The sequence below is a fragment of the Eschrichtius robustus genome, chromosome 3 (assembly GCF_028021215.1).
Source record: "Eschrichtius robustus isolate mEscRob2 chromosome 3, mEscRob2.pri, whole genome shotgun sequence".
NCBI lineage: Eukaryota > Metazoa > Chordata > Mammalia > Artiodactyla > Eschrichtiidae > Eschrichtius > Eschrichtius robustus.
Genome location: NC_090826.1, coordinates 38,785,786 through 38,802,401, shown reverse-complemented (window position 1 = coordinate 38,802,401; position 16,616 = coordinate 38,785,786). Strand labels below are relative to the sequence as shown.

At 54.8% G+C, this 16,616-nt stretch overlaps 1 protein-coding gene across 1 annotated transcript; it reads left to right on the top strand.

Moving 5' to 3' along the window:
• The first annotated feature begins 1,187 nt into the window (after nt 1-1,187).
• KNCN (kinocilin) lies at nt 1,188-3,897 on the top strand. The gene is made up of 3 exons (XM_068537949.1): nt 1,188-1,338; nt 2,948-3,022; nt 3,818-3,897. The coding sequence occupies exons 1-3, from the start codon at nt 1,188-1,190 to the stop codon at nt 3,895-3,897; spliced, it is 306 nt and encodes a 101-aa protein (XP_068394050.1).
• The last annotated feature ends 12,719 nt before the right edge of the window (nt 3,898-16,616 follow it).

Genomic DNA, 16,616 nt, shown 5'->3' with positions numbered 1-16,616 from the left:
TAGGTCAGACAGGCTGGGCAGAGCTCAGCCCAGAGGTCAGGAGGCGCCAGCCTTGTCCCCGTCTCCTGACCCCGACTGCTGACACCCAGCCCCTGCCAGTTCCTCTTTCCAGCCCTAGCCCCCTAGCTTGCATGTGTTTCCTCCCACCCCTGCACCCACCACTGCTCTTCCCTGTCAGCCCCCCGCCAGGGATCCCAGGGCAGATGGAAGGGCTCACCTTCTCAGCCCACTGGCAACTGCAAGGAAGCCTACCTGAGGAGAAGAGGGTCGCCTGAGATCGTCCTCAAACTGGGACCTCTCAGCCCTGCCTGGGGGCCCAGAGGTTGATGGGAGGGGGGAGGAGGGGGGAGAGGCGGGGTTAGCGAGGGGACTTGGAAGGACCCTCTCCCACTCCTCCTCCTGTCCCTGTCGCTGTTCCTGTCTCCTGAGCCTCGTCCAGGTCTCCTTCCATGCCTCCGTCTCTGAGTCCCCAAGCAGAGGCCCCCAGGTGCACCTCCAACCAAAGGGACAGCAGAGTGGGTCTTGAGCATGTGGCCAAGGAGTCTCCTCACATCTCTGGCTGCCGAGCCGCTTGTGAAGCTACCCGCTCATCCTGCCCCGTCCAGGACCAACAGTGGCACCTGGGCTGACTGCCCTAGTGGGCCTGTGGGCAGCAGATCACATTGCGACCTCATAAATAACTCAGCACCTCCTGCTGCCTGCATCTCTGAGGAAGCCACGTCCTCTGGACCACCGCCCCTCCCACCTCCATTGCTTTAAACTTTAATAGGCCGAGGCTCAGTGGCAGCTGAGTAGGCTCCAGGGAGCTGGGGCAGGAGGTCCTGGGCAGGGGAGCTCGGGCTGAGCTCTCCCGAGAGGAGGCTGGCAGGGGAGGACCCCGTGGGGCAGTCCCAGCTCTCCAGAACTCTGGCAGCCAAGGCAGGATGTGCCCAGGCAGAAGTCCCGAGAGTGGCTTCCAGCTTCAGGGGCCTTTAGGGGAGGAAGAGTAAGCTGGGGCGACCTGGGAGAGATCCTAGCTAAGACTATTGTCGGATAGGGTTGCAGATAAGCCAAGGGTTACCAGCCCAGAAACTTACTGCCCAGAAACTCCCTCCCTAAAGGTGGAGCTCCAGCAAGGAGACATCCGAGAGGACTGAGACCTCCAGGGCTCTTCAGGGGAAAAGGCTCCGCTGGCCGGGTGGGCCTGCATGGACATCCCCATCAGCAGCAGAGACTTCCGCTGCCTGCAGCTGGCCTGCGTGGCCCTCGGCCTGGTGGCCGGCAGCATCATCATTGGTGTCTCCGTGTCCAAAGCTGCAGCTGCCGTGGGCGGAATCTTTATTGGTGCCGCTGCTCTGGGTGAGCAGGTGCTGGGCTCGGAGAGGGAGCTGGGGCCATGGTCAGGTGAACGAGAAATGGAGGGAAGAGCTGGGTCATCAGGAATTTGGTTGGGGAGGATGGAAGCGAGAGGTGTGAGCAAGGCAGCCATCAGGGGTACGGGGAGGGAGAGGGAGATTGGGGTGAGATTCCCACAGCACGCTGCAGGGGCCAGGAGATGTGGAGGAGGAGCTGGCGACCACCCCTCTTGGGCTGCTCGAGCTCCGGCTCCCAGTCCCAAGCCCTGGGCTCTTGGGTTAGTGTTGGGACTCATAAGCCTGTTGGGGCTGAGTTGATGGGGGGCAGGTGGAAGAGGACAGAGTTCTCTGTGGGGCCCTCCTTGAGCCAGGACAGGATCCAGCTCAGAGAGAGGGCTTCCTTTCCTTTTCCCAAATGTCGCAGCAGCAGGTATGTCTGTCCAGGCATCTATCCGTCTATCTGGGCCAGTCCCACTCACCTCCCCACAGCGGTGTTGGGTACCATCCCTCGCCCCACTCCACCACCCTGGGCCACAAGCAGAACCAGAAGCACGAGGTTGGTGGGCTCTGGGCATCTGTACCTGTGAACTCAGGCCAAGGGCCACAGACCCTTGGGAGTGGGCAGAGCAGGACTCGCTCTTCTGCTACCCCCTCCCCAGGTCTGGGCTAAAAGAAGCACACTGAGGAGCACCCCCAGTCCTGCCCTGGGGGCCCTAGGAGGGGGGCATCAGAGAGTTGGGGAGTGTCAATGGGCCCATTTCCAGCCAGCTGGGAAGGAGGAAAGCCACCTGCTCATCACCTGGGCGGTGTGGAGCCAGGGGCCTGGGCCTTCCCAGCCTGTAGCCCCTTCTGCAGACGGCACTGCTCCCCAACCCCTCCTGGGGCCGGGTATTGGGGAACCCCCGACGCACACACTCACAGGCTGCATTTACACACCCACAGTCCCAACCCTGCCACTCGGGTTCCTCCCATGCTCAGCCATAATCCACCCCCAGGCTCATAGCCCACAGCTTCATGCAGCTCAAACTAAACAGGCTCCCTCCCCATCACGGAACCCCTCTGTGTCTCTCTTCTCAGGGCTCCTCATCTTTGCCTACCCCTTCCTGAAGGCTCGGTTCAACCTGGACCACATCCTGCCTACGATAGGTGAGTCCTCTCCCCGGCCCCCAGCAGACTCCCTGACAAGGGCTGTGTGAGACACTTTGTTTGTAAGTCTGTGGCCCACTCTGCAGTGGAGCCGAGCCCACGTGTGTCACTGGTACTGGCTGTGTGTGAGACCTTAGGACCCTTGTACAGCTCTCCTCCTCTTCTCAGCTCCCCACATATGTGCTCCCATCTCCATCAATCCTGTGGGGCTACGTATCCCTGGGTCTCCCCGGGACCCCCACCTCCTTAAAAATCTGCCACCTTCTCCTTCCAGGGCCCATTTCTCCCACCTTCGCTCCTCTCCCCAGATCAGCTCAGATCATGTGGGAGACGTAAAGGAATGTAGTGGAGCAAAGACAGCAGCAGGGATGGAGAGTAGACAACAAGAAGGACTTCCCTTCCCAAAGCTGGACTTGATTTGAGAATGGCTTGGTAACCAGGGGGCTTGGGGTGGTCTCATCCTACAGGGAGCCTGAGAATCCACCCCCAGCCACGGCCAGACCACGGGGAAGGAAGATCCAGCGCCAATGGTAATAAAGAAGGTAAGTTCCAGAAATCCCAGAGTCCATCTGCCATCTTCCCCCTCTGGGTGCACAGCTCTGTGGGGCCCCAGAGAAACCTTGAGGGAAGTGCAGAGGGGACTTCTCCAATCACAGGGAGGCAGCAGCACTGGGTATTTCTTCCATGAGCTTAGTCAAAACCCTTCTTGCTCCCAGCTGAGCTCAGCTCCTCTGGTCCCCAGGGTTTCTCTTGTCAGGCCCAGCATGGCACCACACTGCCCCCTTCCCTCCCCTAGGCCCGCTTATTTTCTCACTCTCCTCTCCCATTGTGGAATCCAACTCTCAGACCTGAGACCTGGTACCTGAAACTGGGCATCTCCCTCCTCCCTCATCCCCACACACTGGAAGATGCCAGAGCAAGAGTTTCTCAAAGATGCCTCCACCCTCAGGGTCCGCTGCCAGTGGTAGTGCCTAGTACTCAGCAGAAGGTTCCATTCCAGACACCGTGCCAAGCACTTTACATATGTTAATTTGTTTCATTCTCAGAACAGCCATATGAGGCAGGTGCTATAATTAGCCCCACTTTATATATGGGGCAACTGAGGCACAGGGAGGTTACGTGAGGCAGCCGGGAAGTGGTGCGTCCAGAAACCAGGCCTTCAGCCCCGAGTCCTGCCTCTAACACCCACACCATGCTGCTGTCCTCCAGAAGGGCCACTCTGACCACCCGCGCCTCCCTCCCTCCCCATTCTAGCCCTCTCTGACCCCGGGTCCCTCTGGGTGGCTCTGACCCGGGACCTGTCTACTCAGCAAGCCCTGTCCTGGCCTCTCCCGCAGGAGCCCGCAGCAGCCTGTCCACCGTGAGCAGAACCCTGGAGAAGCTGAAGCCAGGGGGCCGGGGAGCTGGGGAGGGCTGAGGCAGGGGCTGACGGGCTGCCCCCTGCCCTGCCCTCTCTTCCCACCCGCTACCCCAATCTCAGAGCCTGCCTGGGTCCAAACCAGAGATGAACCAGGTCCTGGAGATGCCAGACCTGCTTTCACCAAGGCCATTGGAAATGGATTCCCTGTGGTGGGGTGGGGCCTAGACCACGGTGTCTCTGGTTTCAGGCTCTTGACCTGGATTTTCTCTCTGAACTGCAGCTCAGCTTTCTTCCCTTTTTGATCTACTGGCTGGATCTTCTGGAATTTGGGGCCCAGTGATACCCCAGTCTCTTGCTCCAGCCTGGCCAGGGAAGTGAACCGCAGGCTCACAGGAACCACACCAGGTCTGGGCCTGGCCCTGGGCCTCAGGAGCTCACGGGCTGCATGGAGGGCCTGGACCAGACTCCCCTGAATATCAAAGGCTCCAGGCAGCTCCTCAGGAACGGGCCCTGAGCAGCAGTGAACCAGACAGCGGCATAGCCTAGAAAAACAAAATGGTCGCTGCCTTGACAGGAGCCCAGGTGACGCACGGACCTGGAGGCTTCCAGGAGGAGGTGTCTCCTGAGCTGAGCCCTGCGCTGAGACTCTTGGGGTTTGACTCCACTATTTAAGGCTTTTCATGATCTGACTGCAAACAAGACCTCCAGCCTTCCTCTTCTCCCCACCCTCTCACTGCTCCGGAACCATCTAAACACGTTCCAGCCCCCAAGCCTTGGCTTCTGTTCTCCTGGATGCCCCCCACTCTGCTCCTCTCTGCCTATCAAATCCCCCACCCTCAAAGGCCTCCTTCTAAGTGTCCCCTTAACCACAGTGCCCTCCTCATCCTCTTCCACCAGCCTCTGTCTCCCTCTCTCGACACCCTCCAGGCAGGTTGAAGTCTTCTTTTTCACAAAACAGTTACTAATCCTGTTTAAACCTACTGTCTATTGCCCTTTTCCAGTTACCATCAGGGTGCACAGTAAGTGCTCAATAAATGTTAAATGGCTTAAATTTAGTGGAAAAATAATTCCCTAGGCTTTCCCGGGAGAGCCACTTCAAGGCTCCACATATGTACAGGGTTTGGAGCCAGGCTGTACAGGAAACATTGCTCCTCCCTCCATGCCACTCCTCATACACTTGCGACCTCAGGGTGAAGCAGAGTTGTATGACCTCTATGGAGACATCTTCTCCATGTGGCCTCTGTCCTGGTCGGTGAGCAAAAGACAAGCTAGGAAGAGTCTCATTCTTCAAGGATCAGTGCAGATGACACCTCCTCTTGGAAGCCTTCCCTGACTTCTCTGTGCTCCCACAGCCCCAGGGCTCCCCTCCATCACAGCCCCCAGCACTCTGAGTGGCCTCTATTTCCCCCTCACGAGAGTGGGGGCGCTGAGGGCCAGGCACATGGAAGGTACCCAGTGGATGTTGGAAAACCACACCAAAAGCAGGAGAGAGCACCCCATTGTACAGATGGGAAAGCTGAGGCCCTGCAGGAAAAGGACTCATCAAGTCCCATGGTGAGAGACTGCCCCAAACCTCGCATCCAGGCCTCTTCTCTCTCCCCACCCATGGCTCTACCCTCTGCTGCCCTCTGCACAGGCCCCAGGGACCAGCTCCCTGACCACAGTGGGACAGACCTCCATGGATGGAACAAATTTCACAAATGCTGGTGGGCTGGGGAGACTTTGGTTCCTCCAGCCCGAGGGAAGTCAGTGTTCCCCTCCTTGCATTTCCCTCCCGCCTGCTCCCTCTCCCTTCTCCTTTTCCTCAACATCATCGTCATCAACAATAACTCAGGCTTGGTTTCCTTGATCAGTAAGGAAACGCTTCCTCCGGTCCATCTTCCTCCTCACCAGCAGCACCCCAAAGAGATGCCTAGGGGTGGATGGGGTGGAAGTGGGGAAGGTGGTGCCTGAGCTGTAGGGATTGTGGTCCCCCCCTCACCCACCATCAACCCTTCCCAGCCATGATCTCCCCCAGGCAGGGCTATGGTATCCCAGATGCCTGGCAGGGCCAGGCACAGAGCAGCATTGGGCATCAGAGTGGATTAAATTAGGAAATGAACACGTGAAAAGGCAAGAGCTATGTCCTTTGGGGAAGAACTGGGTGGGGCTCCAAGGACCCTTGAAACTCTGGGAGTTCTCAAGGCCTGGGCCTGTTTCCTCTCTTTCCCCTGCCATGGGCTTCCTGAGAACTCCCTTCCCCCAGTCCAGGTGAGTGTCCGGATACCTCCTCCCCAACTGCATCTCTACTCCTGACCCCCACCCCCTTCACCTGGTCCCAGTAGTGGCCGCGTGGAGACACGTGACTTCTCCCCATCCATGCTTTGGAAGAAGCTGAGTTTGGGCCAAGCAGACAGGGGTGGTGCGGTGGGTAGTGTTAGGGGAAAGCGCCCTCTCCCCTCTGAGCAGGTCCGGAACCCTCCATTCAGTGTTGGGGGTTGGGGGACAGGGACAGGTTATAGGACAGCGGTCTGTTCAATAAATGAAATCAGTTCTATCCAATAGCCCTGTTCTGACCTCAACTGTGGGTGTGCCTAGCCAGCCTTGGGCTGGGTGCTGAGACTATACCAAAGGTGGGGAGTGCTTGGTCCAGGCAGCCCCCTGCAAGTCACATCCCCACTGGGCCAACCTGGAGGACTGACCAGGCTGGAGCTGGAGGCTAGGGATAAGGCTCACATACTGGTTCAGCAACCCCCCTCCCCCCTCCAGGGCCTGGGCAACAGACTGTGAGGCCTCGAGCCTCAGTTTCTTCATCTGCAGATGGAAGATGAGTGGTCCCTCCCAGGCCACTGTCAGGATGAAGGTTGCCTGGCACGTGGTTCACATCAGGGCGGATTTATGAATGGACGAGTGAATGAATGAAGGGGGGGCTGGAGATGCTCCTCCAGCTGAACTCCCCCAGGTCCTGGAAAATCAGCACCTCAGGCTCCCACCCAGTCCTCGCCAACACAGTCCAGCCTGGAGGCAGGCCAAGCACTCCCTCCCCGCTCCCACCCCCAAAGAAACCCTTACAAATCCCACCAAATCCCACCAGGAGCTGTATAAGGGGCTCGTGGCCACACCTCTTTCTAGGATGCAGGATTTGTGGAGGGTGATTGGAGAAGGGTTGCTGAAAACAAGCCCCATCCCTGGAAAAATCTTCCTGCTCCCACGGCTCCATCCTCCTCCCATCCGCCCCCCAAGCCCCACCCCCGCCCAGGGTTGGGAATCCGCCAGAAACTGAAGACAGAGCCGGTGAGACCTACACCCCTCGCTCTAGAGTGAACGGCAATGTGTCCGTCCCGGACTCACGAAGTCCGGACTGGAGAGTGTGTGGGCGGCTGGAGGTTCATTGCCAGGCGCTTGAAAAGCTTAAGACCTAGAGGCGGGGAGGGGAGAAGGGCGGTGCGGAGCTGGAGCCAAAGAGGAGAGACTTGGTGGGAACGCTGATCCGTGGGGGGTCCAAGGGAGCCGAGGGGCCGCAAGGAAGCTGAGATGGGCGCTCCGAACCGGCGCAGCCCACAGCCAGGGCCCTCCCGGCACCTCGGGGTCCCCGGGAGCTGCTCCCTGGAGCCCCTCCGCCCTCACGCCCCCGCCCACCCGCTAAGCCCGGGATCTGCAAGCCGCCAGCCGGGTGAGTGAGGGGGGCCAGCCGCCGCTCCCCCAAGCAACCCCCTCCAAGTCGGCGCCCCCCTGGCTGCCCTCCTCTCTAGGGATCCTTCCTCCCCTGGGGGTTCCCGGGGCAGGACCGGCAGAGAAGTGTCCACTGGACCGGCTCAGGCAAGTGCAAGCTACAGGCGTTGGGGGAGGCTGGAGGGAGGGCAAGGGGATGAAAGGAGAAGGGAGACGATGGGGAGGGTAGCTTTAGGATTGGAGGAGATACTCTATCCAGCCCTAAACCCCAGGGGAACTGAGTAGTGCCCAGACAAGAGGTCAAGCACCTGTAGCCTTGAGCACAGTTCTCTGAAAAGAGATGAGAACGACAGAGGGGGAAACAGAAGGGGGACACACGGCATGGAGAGGCTGCCTTGGGCCCCTCTGCTTTACCCTGATCCCTCCCTGGTCTTTAACTCAGTGAGAATCTGCCCTAGAATTCACCTCCAGTCCCCACCCAGCTGTCCACCACACCCTCTCAAGACCCAAAGTGAGGAGGGAATAGGGAGAAGCGGGCACAGAGCGACTGCAAAACCAAGAGACAGATAAAGGCAGGCCGCAGTGGCCCCTCTGACCTTAATCATTTGTCTAACCAATATTTCCTGGGCACCTGAGAAGACCCAGACACTCCAGTGGGGATGTGGCAGCAAACAAGGTGGATATAATCCTGGTCCTCAAGGTAGACCAGTGGGGGAGACAGACCTGGACACAGCAGTTCCCAATCACGGAGGCAAAGGAAGGCTTCCTGAAGGAAGCAATGTCCCAGCTGCGCTCTGACGGTTGAGCTGGAGTTAGCCAGGTGAAAGTAGAGGCAACAGGAGCAGCGTGGCCACCTGACCACACCTGGCGAGTTCTGCTCCGCTCCAGCAAAATCTAGAGGGCTGCCTGGAGGGAGCCAGGGCTGGGAGAGCCCAGGAGGGGTTTCAGCAGGGAGCGATGGGGGAGGAGAGTGGAGTGGGGTAGCAGTGAGACTAGAGAGGAAGGGATGGGTTCTAGATCCCTGGAGGGAAGAATCTGCAGGGCTGGTGACGGACTAGATTGGAACTGTGGGGGGGAAAGCCTGAGGGAGGAGGAGGAGCAAGGATGAAGCCAGGTTTCCGGCTGGGAGTCTGGGCTTTGTGGGAGAAGGTGAAGTTTAATGGGCTTGTTTCCAAGAGGAAGAGAATGTTCCCAGGAGGGAGGGTTCAGGGGTCCAAAGCTGTGGAGATGTCAAGTTAGCTAAGGACTGAACCGTCCTCACTGAATTCAGCACCGAGGAGGTGACTGGCGGCCTTGGAGCAAGCAGGTTCGGAGCGCGGTGGCACAGAAGCGCGATGGGAGTGGACTGACCTCTGAGAAGGAGGTACAGTAGGGAGCGCAGACAGTGCTCTCAAGATGCAGGCAGGTGTGGGGGAGGTGGGGGCTTTGTTTGGTTTCAAGAAGGAGAGGCTCGAGTGCCTCCAGGAGGTGCAGGCGCAGTGAGAAGGGCTGAGCACCGACTAGGATGGGGGACGTTCCCCCGGAGCCTTGAGGCCCTGAGTCGCGCCAGAGACAGGGATGCACGAGGGCCCTGCCGCCCAGCTGGTGATTTTCTTTTCACCTACAAAGCTTAGCAGTTTGGGCACAAACGTGGAGGAGACAGAAAGCTGGACTGATGCAGGGTCGAGGCATCACTGGGCAGCTTTGGCAGAAGGACAAAGGAACAAGTGGCAAGACAAGGTAAACTGCAAGAGGGTAAGCGAAGTAAGGCAGTGGGGGTTCTCGCGTGGAAGCAGAAAGAAGCAGAGGCAAGAGGCTCACGGAGAAAATGTAGAGAGTTCCAGGATTGCATTAGATCAGAGCACTGTTAACAGCAAGAGGCTGTGGAGTCGTGGTGAAGAACACAGATTTAGAAGACACACAGCCTAGGTCTGAATCCCAGCTCTGCCACATATTATCACCATGTCTGTGACCCTGGTCAAGTGATTCAACCTCTCTGAGCCTCTTTGTCCCCATCCAAAATTGGAGATGGCAATAGCATCTATCTATAGGGTTGTCATAGGGCTTAAGTGAGTTAATAATATAAAGGGCTTAAAACAGTGTTTGGCACATAGTAGGTGCTGTACAGGTGTTTCTATAGTGGTAGCAATGGGGTTTAGTCAAGAGTAGGATGGCTGGGTTTCTCAGAGGTGGAAGGATTCAGGGTAATGACAGGGGTGATGAGGTCCTTGGGGTAACGGGGGGGAGCATAGTTGGGGTGGAACGGAGGAATTGGGCGTTGGAAATGAGGAGCCAAGGAACTAAGAGGGTGCAGGGTGGGGCAGTTGTGCAAAGGATGCTGAAGTCCCTCAGGGGACTTGGGCTGGAGGAGAAAGAGCGCCTCCCAAAGCCTTGGAAGGAGGTGGGCAGGAAGGGCAGTTCCACTGCAGCCAACCTGCAGTCCACCTCCACACTCCCAGGCAAAGAGAAGTCTCCAGAGGTACCTCTGCTGGGCAACAGCTTCTTTCTACCAGATAGGCAGGCAACTCAGAGTGTCTTTCTGTGTGGCTATGTGTTGGCCTGTGTTTGCAGCTCTCAGTGTGTAATGCATCTGTGTGTGTGTTTCTGGATATGTCTGGCCACTGAGTGTACACGTGTGATGTGTGTGTGTGCACATGCACTCAGGGATGAGGATCATGGGGCCCAGGTGTCGGACGCAGGAGCTGGGAAGCCACACCTCCAGATTTCATTCTCTTCATTCTCTTGTTTCCAGCCTGGAGAATCTGGGTGAGCCTTGTGCGTGTGTGTGTGTGTGTGTGTGTGTGTGCGCGCGCGCGCGCGCACACGCACGCACTCTCTCGCATGTCTATTGCCTGGGCAGAAGTAGGGGAGCAGTGGGATTGGCTAGGGTGGGGGTGGTGGCAGCTTTGGGGGCTCCCAGGAGGCAGAATTCAGTTGGCAGAAGCTGAGAGTTTCCAGAGTAGTTAATAAGCTGGCACTGAGTAATGGTGATGTGGGAGGTTCCCTGAGGATGGGGGTGGGATGGAGGGGGGTGGATGGGGAGGCCAGGGGAGGGAGCTGGCCCAGACTTTCTGGGACTGAAGGGGAACAGAAGGGCCAAAGCTAAGGAAAACAGAGGGGTTCACAGTGAGGGGAAAGGGCTCAGACTGAGCAAATAAGGGACTCAATCTCATATGGAAGACAGGGTGCTGGGACCAGTGCCTGATGCTTGGACGGAAGCCCCAGCCCCCCTGCCCAGAGGCTCTTGGACCCTTGCAGCAGGAACCTGGGACCAGGAGGCCTGGCAACTGCCCCTGGTCAAGTAACTGCTCTAGAACAACACAGACATCCCAGATTCAGGGACTGGGTGGGGCAGGCTGACCTGAGGGGCTTCAGACGGAGACCCCCTCTCTAGGAGCTCTGCATCCACCTATGAGGACCATCCTCCCTGGGCCCCAAGCTTGTTGATGATTGGCTGGATAGTAATAATCAATTACTAATTTTTAAAATAATCAAATATCTCTATACCTTCTGTAAGTAGAAATTCTGGTGTAGCAGAAACAACATGGCTTTTCAATCTGACAGAACTGGGTTCAAATCCCAGCTTTACCTATCACAACTGAGTAAACCAGGGAATGTTCTTCACCTCTCCCAGCCTCAGTTTCTCACTGTGAACTGGGTTCAGGATGGCAACAGCTCACGGGGTCATAGGAAAGATTAAATGTGTTAGTGCAGGGAAAGTGCTTAGCACAGAGTTGCTGTTCGACGTGAGTGCCCCTCTCCCCAAAATCAGAGCCACCCCCCACCCTACCCCCACCCTGAACAGCAGAGCAGCAGGTTATTTCTGCAGGGCAGGGTGAGGGGAATGACTTAATCCCAGCCCAAAGCAAAGAACAGCCATATTACAGATAATGTACTGTTTTTTTGAGATCTTCTGATATATTGGCAGTAATTTCTGATTGGTTTCCACGTCCACCTTCACAAACCACCAGCAGCAGGAGGACAGATTCAGAGACAATAATCTGGTTAAATCTTTCCCTTTACATTCAGCAGCTGAGGCCCAGAGAGGGCCCCTGGCCCTCCCAAGTTGCCCAACTAGACCAGAGTCAAGAACCCTGGTTATCTGAGGCCCAGCCCCTAGTGTCTGCCTCTGCCCCAAACTGCCTTATGGCCTGGACTCCCAAATAGAGTCCACACGGTCTCCCAGGCCAAGGCAGGGCAGGGGGGGACTCTGGCTGCCTGACCAGGGTCATGCGCAGCTGAATGGCAATGGTCAGCGCCCTGGCTTTGTGGGAAAAGGCCAGGTTCTGGTCTGGCTTGGCCACAGACTCCCTCCCTGAACTTCCTCACACCTAGCCTCAGTGTCCCCCCTCTGTAGATGAAGGAATTGAACGAGATGATCTTTACAGGTTCAGCAGCTTGGGGTGCTCACTAAAGAGAAGGTTCCAATTCTAAAACTTAAGATTCAGAGCAATGACCTTCCCTCCTGCTCAGGCAATGGGGTTGAAGACTGGCCTTTGGATGAGGTAGAAAGGGTTTGAAGGGATATTTGAAGGGATAGCAATAAAACCAACTCGGAGGGTCCTGCTTCTGAAATGAAATACTCCATCCTGGAAGTGACGAATGTCACAATTCATTGGCCAGAACTAGTCACACAGCCCCACCTAATCACAAACTGGCCAGAAAGTGCAATCATAACATGTGTTCAGAAGGCGGGAGTACCAAAAAGATTTGGTGAACAGCACCAACGACACCCAGAGCAGAGCAAGCCAGAGCACTCGCTACAAAACAGTATCCAACAGCCCCAGCTGGAGGGCCACAGTCCACCAGATGGAAATGGTGCTGCAGACTGAATTGCAATAGCTGAACGACCTCAACACCTCACCCCTGCGTGCTCCAGATCCCAATTAACCAAGGTGGAGGCAACTTCAGGAATCGGCCCTTAGCCTCTTCTCTGCCTGGGGTGGAGACTCTGGGAGTAGTCTGTATTCCAGAGTCAGTTCTGCCTCCCAGGAGCAGGTAAGAATCATTCGTTGGCAATTAGCCCCTGGAAGCTCAGCCCTTGGGCAGGTATTTGCTTTAGTTGAACTGAGTGTGCTAAGCCAAGGAAGGAGCAAAGTGAGTTTACCTTCCTTAAGAGACACACAAAACACACCCTGTCCTCCTCTGCTGTTGGTATTTGAGCAGCATAAGTGCTGATTACAGGAGCTTATCTACAGAAGCCTGTGCCCTGTGCTTCTGTCATTCAACAAGCACTTAGCAAACCTAGCGCTATACTGGGTTGAGAACTCAGGCTTTGGTGTCAAGACACCAGTTTTCAAGTCCTGGCACCACCACTGCCACTCAATCGTCTTGGGAAACTTGAATCTTTCTGTGCCTCAATATCCTCATATATAAAATGGGGATATGACAATAATACTTAATCTCATGCTGTGAAAATTAAATTAGATGTTATTGCAAAGTGCTCAACATAACACAACTAACTTCGTTAGCAATCTGAAAGAGCTAATTTCAGATTCTCATCTAGACTTGTTTATGGCTAAGAAAGACTAGCTTGTATCAGACCAACTCACTCACTGAGGGTAACTAAAAAGGCTGGATTAAACATTTAAGAAATCTGTTTAAAGGCATGGGAGAGCTACCAAGGCAGTAAGGACTTGAGGGGCCAAGATCTTGGAGAGAAGAGAAGTAATATTTTATTTCACTCTTTCCCTTAAGGCATTTTCCAGTTTGTAGGGGGCAGTGGCCATGGAGTTGAGAAGTCAAAATTGGAATTTAGGACTTAAAAAGGGGAAAGGCCCTGTTAAACACCTCCAGCTTTTAGTTGGGGGCCCCAAAAGGCTATCCTCTGGTAGTACTGGTTAACCAGATATAGACCAGACTCAGGAAGACTGAAACACAGCTCCCAGTCAGTGCAGTCCTAGATTGGGCCTGTCCCTTCTTCAGCTGCATGTCAGAAGCAAAAGTAAATCTTCTCTAAAGGAAGACAACATCATCCAAGGCCTCAAGCTATCTCTACAATGTTGGGCGTTTAATAAAAAAATGATCTGGCATTACAGGAGATAAGACTTAATGACCCAAAACCAAAAGCAATAAAACGGACAATAGAAACAAGAGATCCAGATGTTGGAGTTTTCAGACATGGACTTCAAAGAGTTTAATATGTTCAAGAAAATACATAAGAGAGAGTTTTTCAGTAGAAAACTGAAATCTATGAAAAAGAATCAAGTGGCAATACTAGAACTGAAAAGTTATAACAACTGAAATTAAGAACTGAATAGACAGATTTTACAGCAGAGAAGACACAGGTGAAGAGAGGATTAGTGAACTGGATGACAGATCGGTAGAAAAATAGCCAGAGAGAACTGGGGTCGGGGGGCGGCGGGGGGGGAAGGCTAGAAAATACAGAATAGAGTATAAGAGATGTGTGGGACAATGTCAAATGGTTGAACATGTATGCAATTAGGTTTCCAGAAGGAGAGAAGAGAGAGAATAGGGGGAAAGATAATGGCTGAAAATTTTCCAAAACGGGCAAAAATCAAGCCACAGATTGCAGAAGCATCAGGAGGCCCACAAAGGATAAATACAAAGAAAATCTCACCTTGGCACATCATAGTAAAACTGCCAAAACCCAAAGATAAAGAGTCTTCTCTATAAGGGAAAAGAAAGGAGAGCCTTGGATCCTCTAGCCACCTAGGCCTCCCCGCCCCGCCCCCCGACCCTTGTCCAGTGTCAGCTTTCAGGAGTCTGCTGTGAGATAAGGTGAAAGGCCAGACACTATCCCCTCCATCAGGGGCTCCCTCCATCAGCCTCAGACAGAGCCTTCCCCATAGGAAGGACAATGTCAGATAATGATGAGGTACAGAAGGGGTAAAATTTGGGAATCTCACAGCCCCTCCTGAGGGCAACAGGAAGAAAGTGTTGAGATTTACCTCCACATCAACACCAACGGGATCAAAACCTTCTCTTTAAAATGAAGCACGATTGCATACGGTGTGAACTAGACCATGTGTTCTCTGATTCTGGTCTTCCTTTTAGTCCAGCCACTAGACCCAGATCAACTTCCCTCTCTGAGCCTCCATTTCCTCAGTTGTAAGATGTGGCTGTTAATAAGTATCAAGCAAGTGTATCATTCAGTGATGTCATGGATGTGAAGCTGCTTTAAAAACAGTAAATTGTACCCCTTCAGCGGCTGCTATTGCTGCCTGGCAGAACCAACAGCTGCAGATCAAAGATGGTTCATGCAAATATGGAGCTTCCTGAGGAACCTGTGGTTGGTAGATGCCCTCAAGGGTCAACACATGCTTTCTTTGCCAGGATTTGGGGATTTCTGAATTCCTGCCAGCTTAGTGTGTCAGCCAGGAGCTTCTTGCTGGAGTCGCAGGAGAGCTGTCACCTCCCCTGGTGTCACCTCCCACTGTGATGCCAGGGGAGGAAGCCCTGGAGTCATCACATTGGGCAGGCCCGGAGGTGGCCTCCAGACCCTCTGACCTGCTTGGGCCAAGCTGATTCCTACCTGTGTCCAGAGTGACAACCTGAGCTGCCCCTCCCCAGCACTAGTCCTCGTTTTCACACACCCCATCATCAAATTCTCTCCAACTCCTCTGTGTACAGGCTTTGGACTCAGGAAGAATAATTTAGGGCCTGTCCCTGAGGCACTTCCCTCTGAGGGACAGACTAACAGTTCTGTTTCCAAACTTGACATGACTGACCCCCCCCAGATCTGAGACCTTAGAGCCCCTTCTTTATCAGCCACCACTACGACATGACTAACATGGAAATCTCACTATGTCCTGCACTGTTCTAAGCACTTGATTTAGCTTACAGCATTTAGTTATCACCACACCCTATCAGGTAGGTTCTCTTATTAGCCCCACATTACAGGTGTTAACACTGAAGCACAGAGAGTTAGGCCACTTGTCCAGGTCATGCTCCGTTACTCATCCAGCATGCTCCATGCCAACCAGTAGTCCCATCTAATTACTCCCCTCCCACCCCAACTCAGAGCCCTTTTCCAACACTTTTTCACAATTCTAACACAGCTCCATGGCTATGATCTCATCCTTCGAGGGCCTTAATACCTGTGATTTCATGTTATAGAGCAGAATTCTCAAATAGAAGTCTTAAACTCCCCAGACTCTGGTGACATTACCCTTGCTTCTGTATGCATTCCCAGAATTACAGAATCCAGTGATAGATCCCACAACCAGATACAACGGAGAAAATCCTAGAAAGGGATCCTAGTACCCAGTGATTGGGCTTTTGAGTCCAGGTTCAACACTAGACTCCTGGGGGATGGGATGGGGGTAGGAGTGGAATCTAATAGAATGCCCAGTCTGGGAAGGACCCGGGGCCTTGGGTCTGCTCCAGCCCAACCCATGTAGGGACTGTCTCTTCTCACTGACCATCTAAAACTTCAGGAGTTCCTCACTCTCATGTGGTCACTCACTCCAGGGCCTCATCTGATATTCAGGAAAGTTAATGTCATTGCTATGCCTATCAGAGCCTAGGGTAGTGACGCCCAGGCCAGGCAGCAGGTCATGAGGTCCCGGTCCCGGATATTGGGTAAATCACTAGATCTCTCTGAGCTTCAGTTTCTTCTTCTGGACGAGCTGGGGCTAGAGCAGATGATTTCTAGGGCCTCCACCACTCAAGGGAGGAAGCTAAGTCCCAAGAGCTGCCACCTGGCCTCTGATTAGAACTACTGATCATGATTATCACTCAGTGAGCACCCAGGCACTGTGCCGAGGACTTTACACCTATTTACTCACTTAATTAGCCCAAGAAGGCTTCCTGGAGGAGAGGAGGTGGAGGACCTGTGACTGTCTGGAGGACATAAGGAAGTGGGGAGGGAGGGAAGATGGCAAGATTAGCCACGAGGAACTCCAGGGACCTGGTGGGATAAGGGACTCTTCCCATGGGGGGTGAGCCGTTGCTTCCCAAAGGCAGAGGCAGAGACAGGGGCTGGCCAAGACGGCATGGCCTCTGCACTCCCAGGCACTGAATGTAACCACAGAACCGAAAGTGGGGCTGGAAGCCCAGATGCCCTGCTGACCTCTCCCTTGCTCTGTGCCCACAGGACTACTGTGAGCTGAGCCCCTGACATGTGGGCTGGCCGGGGCCGGCGGCAGGAGGGAGCTGGATGAGTGCCCGGAGTCCCCAGGCCG